This window comes from Salminus brasiliensis, chromosome 23 (assembly GCF_030463535.1).
Source record: "Salminus brasiliensis chromosome 23, fSalBra1.hap2, whole genome shotgun sequence".
Taxonomy (NCBI): Eukaryota; Metazoa; Chordata; class Actinopteri; order Characiformes; family Bryconidae; genus Salminus; species Salminus brasiliensis.
This window is the reverse complement of record NC_132900.1, coordinates 5,917,110-5,934,417: the sequence shown is the minus strand read 5'-3', so window position 1 is coordinate 5,934,417 and position 17,308 is coordinate 5,917,110. Positions and strand designations below refer to the sequence as shown.

Below are 17,308 nucleotides of genomic sequence, written 5' to 3'. Positions count from 1 at the left end.
TTAAATCCAATATTGCATTTTCCTGTGAGCCATCCTACGTTTATTGCTGTGTTATAAAAGGACATGCCCTCACAGTAACCGGGTTGAATTAGAGGTCGGGTACATCTCACTAAAACTTCAACCACTGACTTTCTGTACTCCATTCTGAAGCATGAATCATTTATTCATACTAAGAAGCAGTGCATACATGTTTTAAACGAATTTGCATGAATTGGCCTAGGTAAGAACTTAGTGTTGTTGTAGTAGTTGAATGAGAAAGCCCAGAAAAGTGCATAGTGTGGGTTTCACAGAATTTATGAGTTTGGTAAGCTAGCACTAGCTCGAAATGTAATGTAATGCTGATGTAATATTTAAGGGAGCAGCTCTACGAGACTCGGGTGTATTACGGTAATTCCACTCCGTTCACCTGACACCGCACATAGCAAAGCGGAAGGAAATCACGGAGCGAAGAAGGCGTCTCTGTAAACACCGCTGAAAGAGTGCAAGGAGAGCATCTGAATGGACTGAAATAGCATATATCGCCATATTAAACGAGTCAGTGCTAAAAGATGCCAGCAGCACATCTGGCTATGGAGGCTCAGATCTGGTCGGTGATGGAGAGCTTGGCCAAGGCAGCCGTGGCTGAGATCTGCACCCTCATAGACTCGCAGTGTGTGGAGATGCGTTTGGAGATCCGCAGGGGCCAGAGCGAGATCGAGTCTCTAAAGGGGAAACTGAGGGATCTGAAGAAGGCTCTGAGAAACCAGCCTGTCCCCACAGTCGCTCCGCTGCACCCCCCTCTCCTGGGTGAGTAGTGCTAGCTAGCTGCCACCGCTCGTTTACCCCCTTTAAGATGTGAGGGGTAGGGGTGGGCTGGTCGATGCTGTATACCGTCCTCGATCATCACATGCAAATATTAGCTCGAAATATGTTTTATTTTGTACGTGGTATCTGCATTTTCTGTGTTTAGCAAAATATCACATGTATATTCATCTTTAAAATATAAAGCTGCATCTTCTGACATGTCTTGATTTCTAGATATACATGCTGATGATGTCCAGCAGGAGTCTGATTGTGAGGAGGAAGAGGAAGATACAAAGACGAGTTCCTCTGGGCTGATGAACTTTCAGGAGGATTGTCTTCTGAGCTCTGGGGACAAACCCCGGATTCTCAGTGACTCTCTGATCTCTGAAGATAAAGCGGACACTGGTCTCAACACTGCTGCTGTAAAAGTGGAGGCCGACAGTTACTCTGTGTCCATAGCAGAGTGCGTCTTTCAGGGCTGCCAGACTGACCAGAAGCTATGCACAGACGCACAAGGCCCAATGATGGGTAAGAAGCTCATGCTGTCAGAAATGTTTACCATAATCACTGCATTAGTAGAATATTTCCATACCATAATCAATTAACCTATAGAGGCTATGCACGGTCACGCCCACAGAGTGGCAGAAAGGCAGGCTGATTGATTGGCAGTGTTATCTATGGTTCAGTGTGAATGCCGCTAAAACGGTCAGTGCGACTGACTGTACAAACAGATTCAGCAGGAATTCAGATCTGTCCTTCAACAGAAGATGGATTGCTGCAGTTCACGGAAACAACTGCAATCCAGACACCGAAACAGCTCACTGAGTGGCGAAGGCACACACTGAAAACGGGTGGGGAAAGAACCAAGCCCACTGTAGTTGTGAATTTAGCGACATGCTGAGTAAGAGGGAAAGCAAGCAAACCGCCTGAAAACAGTGGAAAACACCCCTAAGACCCAGCTCTAACAAGCTTACTAAACCTGGCAATCGACAGGTGAGTTGAATCAGGTGTGTCTAAGCAGAACAAGCACAGAACTGTGCAGGAATTGCCCACCCTTGCCTATGACCATTCACTGATCTCAGATATGAGGCTTTATCTTTTAAGCAGGTGTGATTTGAGCCTCAGTTAGCTGAGGGTTTCTGGTTACACATCACTGTCCATGGGCTACTAGTTTTTTGGTCATTTGGATAGATCGTGGTCGAGTCCAACTGCCTTGTCCAGCTTGAGCAGAGAATTGCTTGTTTCTGTCCTGTTTTGGCCATTTTCCCTAATAAACGCTGCAACCGGTTGCAGAATGTTTTGCCATTTAGTCCGACCAAAGCGTGGCGTCAGTGCGTCCCCACTATTAACTATTATCCCCACTAATGACAATTATATATGTAATATATTTTCCCCCTGAAAATAATCTGAAGACATTTATTTTGTATTTTAAAATATTTATTTATTTAAGTAATTATAATATTAATGAATTATGTAATAATAATGAATAATAATAATAATAATAATAATAATTATTATTATTATTATTATTACAGAAGTTACTGTGGCCAGAAACAGAGCTAGTCAATATAAAATAAAGTAAATAAATATAAAGATATTTCTCAAAAATAACAACACAATAAAACATTTAAAAGTATTTAAACACTCGATATAGGAGGATTTGTCCATTCCATTTTGTCCATTAATTATTGACAGTGGCATTCTTTAATAGTGCGTTGCAATCTGTTGCACTGTATTCCCCACACTAAACAAAATGCCCTGAATGAAACACTACGATACTGTAAACCGGGAGTTTCTTGCAAACTAGATGTAAACAAACGTGTCGAATGACAGTGAGAATATTGCTATGCTGGTGGTGAGGCTTTCTGCACAGAAAAAGCCAAGAGGAAGAATGTGGATGAAGCCTTGGCTGAAAAGAAGGGGTCAACAGGGCTTTTACGTACTGCAACACAAGCTTGAGGTGAATACACTCATACATACATACACCAGTCGGTCATAACATTAATACCACCTGCCTGATATTCAGTGGGTCCGCCAGAATAGATCAGATCATTTGAGGCATGGACTCCACAAGACCTCTGAAGGTATCCTTTATGTCCTATAAGTTGTAAGGTGGGGCCTCCATGGATCGCATCAATGAGCCTAAGGTGCGCAGGTGGTTCTTTTCTTGGACCATCATGAGCAAATATTGGATTATAGACACCCCAAGCTACAGAATAGTAGAGTGGGAAGATCATGGTTAAAGATTCCTGATACTGGGAGACCTTTTGGGATTTTGAGATGGAGCAAATCAACCTCAAAAATGGCCTGAGTATTCTAATACTGTGGGCCCGGCATTACTGTAGATATACTGTCATTACAGAGCACTTAATATCTTTGCCAAAGTTGCCATTTGTCAGATGGCTCTAGTCAATCATTGTTAGCTTTAAAAATAATCTGTAATCATATTCGTTAATACTTTGCTCTTTGGTCATGCTTTCTTATCTCAAAATTGATCACACGTTTTTTTTTTTAGGAGACGGCGACGATCAGTATGCCAGTAAAGAAGACTTCCACCCTCAGTCTCTTTATTCAGAGCAGTCCCATCAGTCTGAAGAAGCATCGCCATGCAAATATGATGCACTGTTTAGTCATATGACTGAGCAGAGGAACGGGGAAGGGAATCTTAGTAGGGTGGAGTTTAAGACTGAGCCGGAGGAGGAGCCTATAGCGAAGAGGGTGAATGAATTGGCGCAGTGCGAGATAACGGACAGCGATGGTTTACCATGGCCCTTTTTGACTGCTGCAGACTTCGAGACACAAGGTTGTTCTTCTAGGCTGGAGCAGATTTTACATGCTTCCCAAACTGACCCCCAGCTATTTCCTCTCGCAGGGACCAGTGAGAGTTTACCCTCATGCAGTATTAAGCATGCAGTGGATGTCCGGGCAAAACAGGCGAAGGCAAGAAAGGTCCAGGACCGAATTCAAGCCAGAACCTTCAAACAGAACTCTGCCAGTTGGTCGGCGATGCTGACAAAGGTGAAGAACCTGCCAAAAGGCAACACGCACAAGCCGCTGCCTTGTTCTTTTTGCCCTAAAAGCTTCAACAACGCGTCTGACCTGAAGAGACATCAGCGGATCCACACGGGCGAGAAGCCCTTTGGCTGTGCGGTGTGTGGGAAAAGGTTTGCCCTTAGGGGAAACCTCATCACACATGAGAGAGCCCACAGTGGCAGCAAACCCTTTACATGCCAGCAGTGCGGGAAAAGCTTTGCCCATGGCTCCAACCTGACAGCCCATCAGCGAGTCCACACTGGAGAAAAGCCCTTTTGCTGCTCGCTGTGCGGGAAGACGTTCGCTTGGCATTACCCTTTCAAAAGACACATGGCTCTGCATGGTCAGAATGGCCCAAACCCAGGACTGTAGGGACTATTGCTGCCAGGCCAGGTTTTCTCTGACACACCACCAAAAGCTTTCAGATAACACTGAAAAAACCCCATCATGCCTTGACTTTACTTGTGTACAGTACTGTGCAAACATCCCAGACCACCTTCCATTCCTTTCAGAATCAGGAATAAGCAATAAACATACACTGATAAGCCATGGCGTTTAAACCAGCTGCGTAATATTTCTGTGTAGGATCTCCTCGTATCAGGAGCTCTGAAACATTGAGGCATAGACTCCACAAGTCCTGTAAGTTGTGATGTGGGGCCTCCATGGATCACATCAATGAGCCTTGGTCGCCCATGACCCTGTCGTCAGTTGACCTGGTTGTCCTTCCTTGGAGAACTTTTGGTAGGTACTGACCACTGCATACCAGAAACACCCTACAAGATGTTTCAGAGATGTCCTGACCCAGTTGTCTAGCCTTTAGTTTTGGAAGTCAGAGCATTTTCTGCTTCTCACCATCCAAGTCATCCCAAACACATTCAAAGATGTTGAGGTCTGGACTCTGTGGAGTTCTGATTCTGAGACCAGAAGAAGATTTAGTCTTTAAATTTTCTTCTGTTTTTTGGTCTTTTGATATTTTCACAGTACGACCTTCTTGATCAGCCCCACATCCTTTCAGACCAACAGTGTTCAGTCCTTTACTCAAGGTGAACGAATGGACTGAGGCTTCATGTTCTCCTCTCTCTCTCTCAAAGATGAGAGCTTTAAAATTCTATGCTGTAGACAGTTTTGGTGGTCTACGAAAATTTCATGGTTCTTAAGAATCCAGTGTTCTCTCGTTTATTTTTTTAGTCCTGAAATGGCAACTGTTTTTGCAAAGTGGCCTCTGACTTTTGCACAGTACTGTGATTTCCACATGAAAACAACATTACCTAATGTAACACATTACTCAAGTGCAAATGTACAGGTTTGTGTGAGGTCATTCAGTCCAATGCTTTATTGAGTGCACCAGCTGTGGAGGAGTGGCCATGCTAAAATGTGCCCATCGCACTTTTCGCACATTATCTGTTCCTGTGGCAGTGTTTCATCAGGAAATATGATGTACCACTGGCCAGTATAGTGTTGTCTAAAGCCCAGAATGAATTCACTTGAATTCACCGACTACAAACATTTGCCCTTAAAAATATATTAAAGCTAATAAAATCGATGAGTATTTGATTTCTTTTTCTTTGTTTTATTGTAGTTTGTTTGTTGTCTGACATGTCAAGAACCTGTAACCTGGATCTGTTTGGGGCTCTAAGTGGCTCAGCAGCCAGCAGTGGCTCATGTACTGCCACTATAAACCGGGGGTCACAAGTTCCTATCTCAAGCCAATGTTACTTTGCCATCAGCAGCCGGAGTCTGAGAGAGCACAATTGTGCTCTCTCCTCTCATCATTCTGGAATGATGTTGGCCAGCACTGGCATTTGTTAGCTGGTGTGGCATTGCTGGGCACCTGGTGCTTTTCTCCGAGCGTATCGCCTACTGTCGATGCCACATGTGTTAAGTCCCTATTTTACCTTATCCTAGTGACGGGATCTTAAAAAAGATCACCCTTTGGATCAGATGTTTTTAAGATAAACAGCACATGTTCAACCATTTGACTGGTAATGTATATGTTACAATGGGATTCCAACCTAAAACATTTATAAAAGAAGTCATGTGACCTCTATCAAAGTAAGAGAAAAACACTAATGAGCTGCTAAGTACATTTTAAACTGATTTATTTACTTTTAATCAACATTTAAACCTGGGTCTGGGCTCTTCTGGTGTTAAAATGAATAGTGATTCCCCGTAAAGCAACCATTTCAGAGATACAAGGTTTTGCCACAACAGTGATGATATAAGTAATTTAAAAATGCAAAACGGGCAGTTAAGAATTTTTATAAAATGCATAATCTTTGGTTTTTATTAATACCTATCAGTGTTGTACTCGGTTGTGAAATACAAAAAAATGTCTAAACCTGGTTATCCTGGTTATTAATGAGTCCATAATGAGTAATATCATTTTCAGCAGTATAAAAGGTTTAATAGATAACCTTTTAGCATGAAAAGTCCATTGGCATTAATGTCTTATATGTCAGAAGGTCTATGTATGCAAGCACTAGATGGACACAAGTACTGGGACACCTGCTCATTCACTTTCTTCTGAAATCAACATTATTAAAAAAACAAGTTTACAGTGTTTACAAGTTTACAGTTGGAGTGACTGTTTCTACTGTCCAGGGAAGACATTCTACTAGATTTTGAAGTTTGAGTTTTGTGGTGATGATTTGATTGCATTCAGCGACGATAGAGTTAATGAGGTCAGGATGTTTGATGATCACCACCCCACCTCATCCCTAACTCTCCACCTCACCCCAAAAGTATTGGATGGAGCACCATCCATCATTCCAGAGAACACAGCTCCACTGCTCCACAGCTCCTCAATGCTGGGGAGTATTCTACCCCTCTACCCAGCCTGACATTAGGCATGGTGCCAATAGATTCATGTTCATCTGCTCCAGTAAGTCCTGTTCTATAAGCAGGACTTCTCTACAGGGACTAGACCAGCTGTGTGTGTGTGTGCATTTGCATGTCTAAGAGTAGCTGCATGTATTCATCAGAAGGGGTAGAAATGGAAAATCCAGGCCCAGCAGAGCTGCCCAGGCTGTCCTGTGGTGCATTTCTCTGTAGTGGATCTGTAAGAAGGGGTGTCCACAAACCATTCGAACATATAGTGTACATCGCATACATCATTTAAAGAACGCTTAGTAGCACCTTTCTTTTTAAGAGTGTCATAGTGTCATTGCTCTGGTGCAAATCTACAGAAGCACATAAGAAGCACCCTGTCATTTTACCATTGCAGTATATTGTTTTATTTGAATGCTTTGCTGTTTTTTTCTGACATCTCTTGCTCAGGTATGAACGCTGATGGTCTCCACCAGGAGCCTGACTGCAAGGAAGAAGAGGAAGATGATAAGACGAGTTCCTCAGGATTGACGAACTTACAGGAGGATTCCAACCGAGAACGTCTGAATTGTCTTCTGAGCCCTGCAAACCAACACACTCCGTTTAGACAGCCCCAGTTTCTCAGTGACTCTCTGAACTCTGAAGATAAAGCAGACACTGGAGATACTGCCAATGCTGCTATAAAAGTAGAGTCCAAAAGGTACTCTGTGTCCATAGCAGAGTGTGTTTTTTATGGCTCCCAGAATGATCCCCGGCTGTATCATCTTGCAGGTACCAGTAAAGGTTTGCCCTCCTGCAGTATTAGGCATGCAGTAGATTCCCGGGCAAAACAAGTGAAAGCAGGAAAGATCCAGGACCAAGCCAGAACCTCCAAACAGAAATCTGCCAGTTGGTCGACAATGCCGACTAAGGTGAACAAGTCGCTGCCCTGTTCCTTTTGTCCTAAAAGCTTCTACAGGCCATCTGATCTGAAGGTACATCAGCGCATTCACACAGGCGAGAAGCCCTTTGGCTGTGCTGTGTGTGGGAAAAGGTTTGCCATCAGGGGGAACCTCATCACCCATGAGAGAGCCCACAGCGGCATCAAACCATATACGTGCCAGCAGTGCGGGAAAAGCTTCGCCCATGGCTCCAACCTGACTGCACATCTGCGTGTCCACACCGGAGAAAAGCCCTACTGCTGCTCGCTGTGCGGCAAGACGTTCGCTTGCCATTACAATTTCAAAAGACACATGACTCTGCACGGTCAAACTGACCTCACCTCATGAGACAAGACAGGTTGGGTCCAAAGATTCATGCTGTTGGAGCCAAATTCTGACCCTACCATCTGTGAGCCTCAGCAGAAATCAAGCTACGTTTTTTGTTGACGTCTTCAACAGTCCAGTTTTGATGAGCCAGTGGTGAGCCACTGCACTGAGCCTCAGCTTTCTGTTCTAGGCTGAAAGAAGTGGAACCTGCCATGGTCTTCTGCTGTTGTAGCCCAACCACCTCAAGCTTGGATGTGGTGTTGAGCATTTGAGATACTTTTCTGCTCACCACAGTTGTACAGAGTGGTGATCTGAGTTACTGTAGCCTTTCTGTCAGCTCCAGACAGTCTGGCTTTTCTCTACTGACCTCTCTCATTAGTAAGGTGTCTTCGTCTGTAGAACTTCAGCTCTCTGGATGTGTTTTCTCTATTTTTCACCAAGTCTAGAGACTGTTGTGCTGAAAATCACAGGAGATCCGCAGTTCCAGAATTCCTCAAACCAGCCTGTCTGGCACCAACAATCATGCCATGCTCCGAAATTACATATTTTGCCTGTTCTGATGGTCGATGGAAACGATATCTGAAGCTTATTGCCAGGATCTGCATGCTTTTATGTACTGCACTGCTGTCATATGATCGGTTGATTGGATAACTGATTGATTGACTTGTTGTACAAGTGTTTCTAATTAAGAGCTTATCCAGAGATTAAGAGATTTTTTGCATGTGAGATCTTTCCACACCTCCAAAGTTCAAGTCCCCATTCAATGATGTTGAGGTCTGGACTCTGGGGCGACCAATCTGTTATCTTGAAAACTCCAGCAGCTTCATGAGTTTGATTTGTTTTTTCATTTTTTTGTCTGTTTGCTTTGTCTGTAAGAGCTTGATGTTCTCCTCTCTCTCGAAGATGATGACTCGTTCTCTGATGGGGCAATTTTGATGGGCTTCCAGGTCTTGCTCAGTTGTTAATGTCCTATTCTCTCTGTATCTTTTTATCCATGCTCATCTACCTACCTCTGTATCTTTAGCTATATCATTTTTTGAATGTTTTAGAAGCATCTCTGTTGATTTATTCTTTAAACATTAACGGTTTTAACTGAAAAAAATAAAAATGAAAGATGTTTGCCACATGAACACAATATTATATCCGCATTCTACACGATTTTTGTCTTTCACTTAACCTATTTTAGTGATAACTGTGCGGATGTAATACGATACTGCACATGGTTGCATAGGGGTGGGCAATATGACACATTTTTGATACAAGCGAGCGTATAATGGACAGGGGAGTTGTATGGGGAAGCCCTAAAATAAATAACTTTCATTGTTTAATATTTTCTTTAAAACCTTAAAATACTTTCTTTAATCTTTGTTTATGGGGTCCAAAATTACTGGCAGCACCCTGATCATAAATATCGTCAGTGCTTAAAGAACACTGCCTGCTGCACCCTTAAGTACAGAAAGTGTAATTGGTGCTGGTTTATTGAATCTTCAAGCTTCAATTACAGCTCAGCTTGACCCACCATCCTTTAAGATCCACGGAAGACAAGCGTCTAGGCTTTTTCTGAACTTCCTCTGGGTTTCCGAACAGCAGAGTTGCTCACTGTCTTCAAACGCCAGCTGTAGACCCACCTCTTCCAAGAGTACTTGGTCAAAGTGTAGTGCAGAGTATTGTGGTGTCCACACTGACTTTTGTATTTAGTATTAAATAAGCTTAGAGGTATATTTGGCATCCTAGCTGTATACAAACTAGCTGAGGGTATTTTCTGAGTAAAACAGTGAAGCACTTTTGTCACTCTGGATAAGAGCATTTGCTAAATACCGTCAATGTAAATGTAAATTAGATGATTAGATGATGCAGCATATAAGTCTAAGTATATTTAGTATATACTGTACTCAGTACTCAATAGTAGTTTTTAACACTTATTTTACAATCAGGAATTTGTCTTTAAATATTGTGATCTACAGCTTTACCATATCGCCCAGCCCTAGTGTTGGGTCAAGTAAATTCAGTCTGTGCTTTGTTGATTGTACGAGTCCTAGAGGGGTTGCCATGATGAAATGTGAACTTTTAGCAGTTTCAACATGTTAGCTGTTTCTGGAGTGGGACTGTGATGGTGTTTTAGCAGGAAATGGTCATCACTGCCATTTCAGAACCCTTTTAGCCCACTATTTAAATCTATTTGAGACACATAATATAAAGTCAGTAGGCCTTTATATTATGTTAACGTTTCATAACAAATAGACCAGTAGAAATAGCAAAAAAAACAAACATGATAACTTTAATTTTCCTTTTTCTGTAAATGTAGCATAAGAATAAAGATTAAAAAGACAAAGATTTAAAGGTTTTGTCACAACAGTGATAATTACATATAATTACATGTCAGTTCACAAATCCCAACTTTATTGTATTTGTATTGTATAATCATTCTTTAACAGTACTGTACTTGATTATATAATACATAATGAGACCATAATGAGGAAATGTAGTTGTCATGAGTATACAATGATACTGTTTCTGTTTGCATTAATTACAGCATAAAAAACAAAGAGCATGCCAACAGTAAACTGCATCTTCATCTATACCGAATAGAAGGGATTGATTGTGACTATTATAACTGTGCTGGTGACGGCTTGTTTTAATTTATACCCTACAACAGTTATTCTGTGATATTAAGCGGTTATTAACACATTATTAACACATTAGTTTCACTTTACAGTGTGCCTTAGGGACTATATGATGCAGATTCTAAAATCCAACTATTACACATCGTCTCTATTCACACTTATCAGGATATTTTGGAAAAGTAGCTGTTTCTCAGTAGTTTGGTTCGAACACATGCTTCCTGCACTGTATTTAGGACTATTTTGGCCGTTATGCTTCTTGAGGAATTTGACAACAAGCTTTGTGATGTACTACTGCCCCCTGCTTGGAAGGCATAATGACACAAGCGTTTTAGAGTCCTGTACGTGTTCTTGTGTAGGCCAAGAGATTTCCAGCTGGAGGCAGGGAGAAAAAACTACATTTTCAAACATATCCGGATATGTGTGAAGAGGGTCTCAGACTATAAAGGTCTAAGGATGAGACAGACAAAATTGTCTCTCCAAAGGGTGTTTTTTCCGCATGGAAACATGGACAAGCTTCAAAAAGGTGAGTGCTTTAAAAAGATAAGAAAAGGTGGTGCAACCACCGGTCTAGTGCCTCTGCTGGCTGGTTGCATATGACCTGTAGCTCCACCCATCCCTATATGCTTCAATGACAAATCAGACAATTGTCCGTCTCATTTTTCTCTTCTTAACTGCATTTCCATCTCCAGTGTCTCCAAATTCCAACAATTAAATATTGGCAAAGTTTTCCCCCAACATACTGTAAGGTCTGTGAGAAGGGGGCGGGTCTACCAACTGAGTAGGTGAGTCTGGCTCCTCCTCTGGTCTTTACTGTGCAGACTCGGGTTTCTGACTTGGCAGACAGTATTGGCTTAATTTCTATAGAAAGAAATGGAAATAGACAGCCATTCCTCATCTGACTAGCAATAATTCTAAGCTAAAGCACTGCAGGCTGCTGGTACTATGAATTTATGAAGTCTTGTATTTTTGGCTGTTAATTCAAAAGCTTTGCCAATATGCACACAAGAGCTGAGAGAGCTTCAGATGTTCAAGGTCTTGCTTGTTTCAACCATCACTACTAATCAAAGAAGCAGTCCTCTGACTTGCTTAAGAATTACTGAATGGAGCACTGACTAGCAAGCAGAGGAGCTGCATTTCTAACTGCAGTTGTTATGGCAGCTGTCAGGACAGTTAAAAGCTCTGGTCCAATCAAAGAAGTTAACTTTGCCATCAGTCCTACAGGTGCCGCTGCAGGGGCCATGAAACTAAAAAGCATAGGTAGACACCCTATCCCAGCCCCTCCCAAAAAAACGACAAGGTACGTCAGGACTTTGAAGTAGAAAGGATTTTTATACCATCTGCTTCTGTCTGAAGCCTTTTCCCGCTCTTCTTCTTCTCGTTTCTGTTCTTCTTCTTGTACCCACAAGTCCAGTTCCCTCAGCTCTTCTTCAGTTTTCTGTATCCTCTTCTTATCTTCCTCTTTTAGCTGTCTGAGACTGTCCTTTTCTTTCTCAAGAGCTACTTTCAGGCGCCTCAGCCTGTGTGGATCTGGATACAGACTCTCTTGTTCATTTATGAATTCTCCTCTTATCTGACTGATCTTGTCTTGGATGTGCAGCCTGCATCTTTGTATTGCTTGCCTGTCCTCCTCTAAGGCTTTGGCAATACTATCCCTGCGACGCTGTCCTGTGTTCTGTACGTCTTGCTTGGCTCTCTTAATAGCTACAGCTGTCAGAGCCTCTTTGTTCTGATCCAGCACTTCTATTACCTTATCCATGATCTGTATTTTCTGGTTGGTGAAGTGATGGTAGTCATTCTTCACCAGCAACTCATCCAGCTTCTTCAGAAGCTCCGTCACCTGGTCTTTGTTTTCCGAGTCATTGTTGTTGAAGGCCAACAAGCGCCCGCCGAATTGTCGAACAACACTCTGGATTCTCACATCCTGCTCTGATATGAACTTCTGGATAGGCTTTCCTTTCAGCTGGTCTGCATGGGTGAATATGATGATAGTGTGATCATTGATGTTCCCTTGGAAAGCCTCCAGAATCAGTTCTACCGTCCGCTGCTGCTCATCTGTGAAGCGAGCGATCGGTATGATGAGTAGAAATGCGTGGGGTCCAGGTGAACACATGGCCATACACCTTATCACTTCCTGTTCTACTTCCGTATCCTCCTTCGAAGTGTCAAACCACCCAGGTGTGTCAATAAGTGCAAGACTCCGCCCCTGGACTTCACCACATTCCATCTGGCATTCCTTCGTCACTGAGCTCATGCTTACTTCGGATAGGAAACGTTCGGCGCCCAAGATGGTGTTTCCGGTGGCACTTTTCCCCGCCCCTGTTCTGCCCACCAGCACCAACCGCAGTTCAGCTGGAATAGAGGAGTGGGCAGGGCTGGTTAGGCTGGATGAGCTCATTGCTGATTCAATTGTGTGGTGGGAGCCAATCCGTGAGGATGGTGAGTGAATCCCTTGAGTTTTCCTACTGGACATGGAAGATACTGTGGGGCGATTCTCAGGCTGAGGAACATTCATCTTTGGATGCTGTTGTGGGTGTGAAGGCAGTCTCTTGTCAGATGGCACCTTAGTCTCTCTGTGAGGTTGGGTATTGCGGTGTCTTGGTATTTGCTGCCTCAAAATGTGCCCTTGATATTTCCAAGAAAAAATATGATACATGGATTAAATACAATAAATATGCACATTATATATTTTGTGCATTCACACATACACTATATATGTCCAAATGTTTGTGGACGCCCATTCTAATGAATGTATTCAGCTATTAAATGCACACACACAGCTTGCCCAGTCCTTGTAAAGAACTACTGCAAATAGAATAGACTCTCCAGAGCAGATAAACATGAACCTAATGGAACCAGGCCTAATGCCAGGCGTGGGCTAGAGGTAGGATTTAAAAAAAATAATAATAACAATAATAATAATAATAATCTAATCAAATTGGCGAATTCTTGACCATGTTGATTATTTAGACTTTTAAAAAAATTCTGTTCATTATTTTTTATTCTTTTCCCCTAACAAACTAAACGAACTACCATATGTGTAGTCACATGACTCTGCCCCGTCCAGTTGGCAACATGGAAGCACTAAGCTTGGGACCATTGTGTTTATGTGCTCTTAATAAATATGAGCCCTGGGACATATCTAGTTCTATGGCTGACATAAAAATAGATTTAAAATATATAAAGATGAGTAAAGGCAACAATATTATTAATTTTATTTATATCTATTAGATAGGATGTGTATTGTCGTTCTATGCTATTACTAGAACTAACATCTCAATAAATAAAAAAACAAAAACAAATAAGATCAAAAAGAAATTCTAGATTATAACAATGAACATGAACAATTTATTTAAATATTATTAACAGTTATCAAACCTCAATCAATTCCCTTTCCCTGAGCACCCTCAGTCCCTGCCGCCCTTTCACAACGTAATGTCTCTGTCTCTGATCCTAGAGATGATGAATATCAGAAAGCTGGCGGTGCGTTGTTGTGATGTATAGATGATGCAGAGGCGAAGGCTTGGCTTAGTGAGGGTAGTAGGGCAGTCCAGCTCAAATATAGTTCAACATTGATAATAATAATAATAAATAAATAACTGTACAAGTACGTACTGAAATGGCCAGTCCAGTCACTCATTTAGCACTTATAAATAGCTACTTATATAATAACACTTAGAAATAGCTGCTCTACCGACTGAGGAAGCCACAATTTTTAAGGAAACGACCAACCCCCATTATCATTTTTGACCAACCCACCTTCCAATGTTTGGGTTTAAGGGGATAGTAAAACAGCGAGCTGGCATGGTTGTCTTCATAAATCCACTCAGAACTAATTCTATCTCGTTACCTTCTCAGAGAAAACGACTGCCCGCTCATTCAGCCCGACCTGTTAGAAGACTGACCACTGGGGTCCCCGTTACCTGCGTCAGACCAGCTGCCACCTACTAGACTGACCACCAGGCTACCCTGCCACCCATGGTAGGATAGTCTGGTGGTCGGGGGTGGTTTTTGTACATGGCATGGTGCCAATAGGTTCATGTTTATTATCTGCTTCAGAGTCCTATTCAATTGCTAGTACTTTTCTATAGAGACTAGACAATCTATGAGTGTGGATTTGAACTTCTGGGGCCAGCCATGGGTGCATAATAAGAGGCTACAACATCAATAAAGATGAAGTACATGTTTGAGGACATTGGGACTATATTAAGTTGTTGGTTCTGCTTCATTTAATGATTACAGGGATTACAGTTTCAATGTCAAAAGCAAAACAATTGCTCAATGCAATCTGTTGCATTTTAGAGGCAAAAATTGTACGTTCTACTGTAAAACATTGATTTGTCAGCTACTTTCTCATACCTTTGCAATATTAATAGTTGCACTATTGTATAGCCATATTTAGGGCTTGAAATAAACAGTTTGCATTGTTTGCATTTTTGTATCCTTATGTTTACAGTTTGAAATAAACAGTTTTGTACTTTGTTAGCCAACTGTTGATTTTTATTTTATTTTATCACACAGTGAGATAAACCCAGAGGTGTCAAGTAACAAAGTACAAATACATTGTTATCTTACTTAAGCAGAAATTTGGTTAAATAAGCTTTACTGGAGTAAAATATTCATTTCAGCCAACTTTTTACTTCTACTCCTTACATTTTCACACAGTTATCTGCACTTTCTACATTAATTTCCATTTGTTTTCATTACGGCTTGTCATTTTTCAAAAAAAATAAACAAAACAAAACCCTATCCAGATAAATTGCGCCATCTGGAAAGTGTGACACAACAGACGTCAGTAGTCTAGTATGAAGACCTGCAGTGAAACGTCCCGACTAAACCCCACATTTACATTCAAATAAAGCTTATTGATCACACGCCTCTGAAGTTTGACTTTCTGCAGCTTTACAAAACTTCTAGACAACGACTCCTCATATTTTCCTCCATGAAGCTCATGTTAATGCTCAGTAGAGCACAGAGACGCTCCTTTAATAGAACTGATATTACTGAAATGCTTCATTTTCAATGGGCAGATCTGCAGCTGAAACAGGAGCCTAGTGCAGCCCAACATTTTCAACATCAACATTTTAATAGAATATTCTCCTCATTATGGCTTTTAGAGAAATGGGGTTTTGGGGAGGGTGCATTATTGACCCCTGTGGTGCGGCCTAAGCTTTTGGCCATTGTTTTTTTACTTCCATTACTTTTACTTTTTGAAGTAGTTTTGAAACCAGTACTTTTACACTTTTACTGGAGTAAAAAGCTTAAGTTGATACTTCAACTTTTATAGAAGTCTTTTAAACCCTAGTATCTCCACTTCTACCTGGGTAATGCATAAGAATACTTTTGACACCTTTGGATAGAACAATTGTCCTCATATGAAAAAACAACAACTTCCTGTACAAAGACTAAGTTAGGTTTTTATACTTGCTAGGTTCTACTAATTATTAAAATAATAATAATAATAATAATAATAATAATAATAATAAAATAGCTGGAAGAAATGGATCAACGATGTACTTGAGCATTGGTTTAGGTTACCTTACTCACAGGACTACTTCTAAAGTCTGGAAGATAACTCTTACCTCTAGAAGAAGTGTCCATTAAATGAACAGAAATCCTCTAGCAGAAGGCACAGTGTTGCTTCTCTGAGCTGCAGGGTTGAAGTGGCTGGTGAAGTCCAGGCGTGATGAGCTGGAGGTCTCTGGTCGAGCTCTATCAGACTTCTCAGGAAAACGAAACTTTGTGGGATTTCAAAACGACGCTCCACCCCTGAGCCCCCCTGCCCAAAGCAGATAGAGCAGCCACGTGACAGATGGCTCCTGTCCTACGACAGGGTTGGACTGTCCGGTTGTTCCTCTGCCCGCGTCTATCTGATAGCTGAGCGGAAAAGAAGAACTTCTCTGAGGGTATAAACTGCAGAATTTACAGCTGAACCTGTTTCCACCCAGCATTCACCCAGCGTTTCTGCAGCTCTAGCTGGTAGCTGGTTTTGAGATGGTCCAAGCGGGTGGCTGAATGGTTGGTGTCCAGGCAGGCCAGCAGAGCATATGTCATACTGGTTGGCTAGTTTGTTAAAGCTGGTTAACTAGTTTAGTCAGTCTGGTCATTTAAGTGGACCAGCGTGGTCAGGCTGCTTATGCTGGTCAACCACCTTTTTATTTTATTTTATCACACAGTGAGATAAACCCAGAGGTGTCAAGTAATGAAGTACAAATACATTGTTATCTTACTTACTCCTTACATTTTTGAAACCAGTACTTTTACACTTTTACTGGAGTAAAAAGCTTAAGTTGATACTTCAACTTTTATAGAAGTCTTTTAAACCCTAGTATCTCCACTTCTACCTGGGTAATGCATAAGAATACTTTTGACACCTTTGGATAGAACAATTGTCCTCATATGAAAAAACAACAACTTCCTGTACAAAGACTAAGTTAGGTTTTTATACTTGCTAGGTTCTACTAATTATTAAAATAATAATAATAATAATAATAAAATAGCTGGAAGAAATGGATCAACGATGTACTTGAGCATTGGTTTAGGTTACCTTACTTACAGGACTACTTCTAAGTCTGGAAGATTACTCTTACCTCTAGGAGAAGTGTCCATTAAATGAACAGAAATCCTCTAGCAGAAGGCACAGTGTTGCTTTACTGGTTGACCAGTTTGGTCATAATCTAAACCATCAAACTCAAAACAAAAAAGGATACCATATACTGGTCAAGCAGACAATGCTTCCAGCAGTGACCTAAAGATTAGAGGAGTAGGTTTAAGACCAGAAGGTTGTCGGCTTGATCC

At 41.5% G+C, this 17,308-nt stretch overlaps 2 protein-coding genes across 5 annotated transcripts in view; one reads left to right on the top strand and one right to left on the bottom strand.

The window, feature by feature from the left end:
• The first annotated feature begins 427 nt into the window (after positions 1-427).
• LOC140545540 (uncharacterized) overlaps positions 428-17,308 on the top strand; it is a 104,927-nt gene continuing 88,046 nt past the window's right edge. Inside the window, exons 1-3 of one of the 3 annotated variants that reach the window (XR_011978270.1) lie at positions 428-786; positions 1,018-1,311; positions 3,299-4,609. Coding sequence is in view for 2 of the 3 variants with exons in the window: in XM_072668340.1 (XP_072524441.1) it covers positions 549-786; positions 1,018-1,311; positions 3,299-4,188 (1,422 nt within the window). In the remaining variant the exon portion in view is untranslated. Of the gene's footprint in view, positions 787-1,017; positions 1,312-3,298; positions 5,529-7,092; positions 8,891-17,308 lie in introns of those variants that run through there. The other 2 variants (XM_072668341.1, XM_072668340.1) reach the window with 2 other exon arrangements.
• Positions 10,269-17,162, bottom strand: LOC140545539 (uncharacterized). 2 transcript variants are annotated; one of them, XM_072668339.1, is made up of 2 exons: positions 17,101-17,162; positions 10,269-13,135 (listed from the first exon to the last, which is right to left on the bottom strand). In XM_072668339.1, the coding sequence occupies exons 1-2, from the start codon at positions 17,117-17,119 to the stop codon at positions 11,607-11,609; spliced, it is 1,548 nt and encodes a 515-aa protein (XP_072524440.1). In that variant the 5' UTR covers positions 17,120-17,162; the 3' UTR covers positions 10,269-11,606. The 2 variants fall into 2 exon arrangements, with proteins under 2 accessions (XP_072524440.1, XP_072524438.1); XM_072668337.1 differs by lacking the exon at positions 17,101-17,162 and adding an exon at positions 16,093-16,214.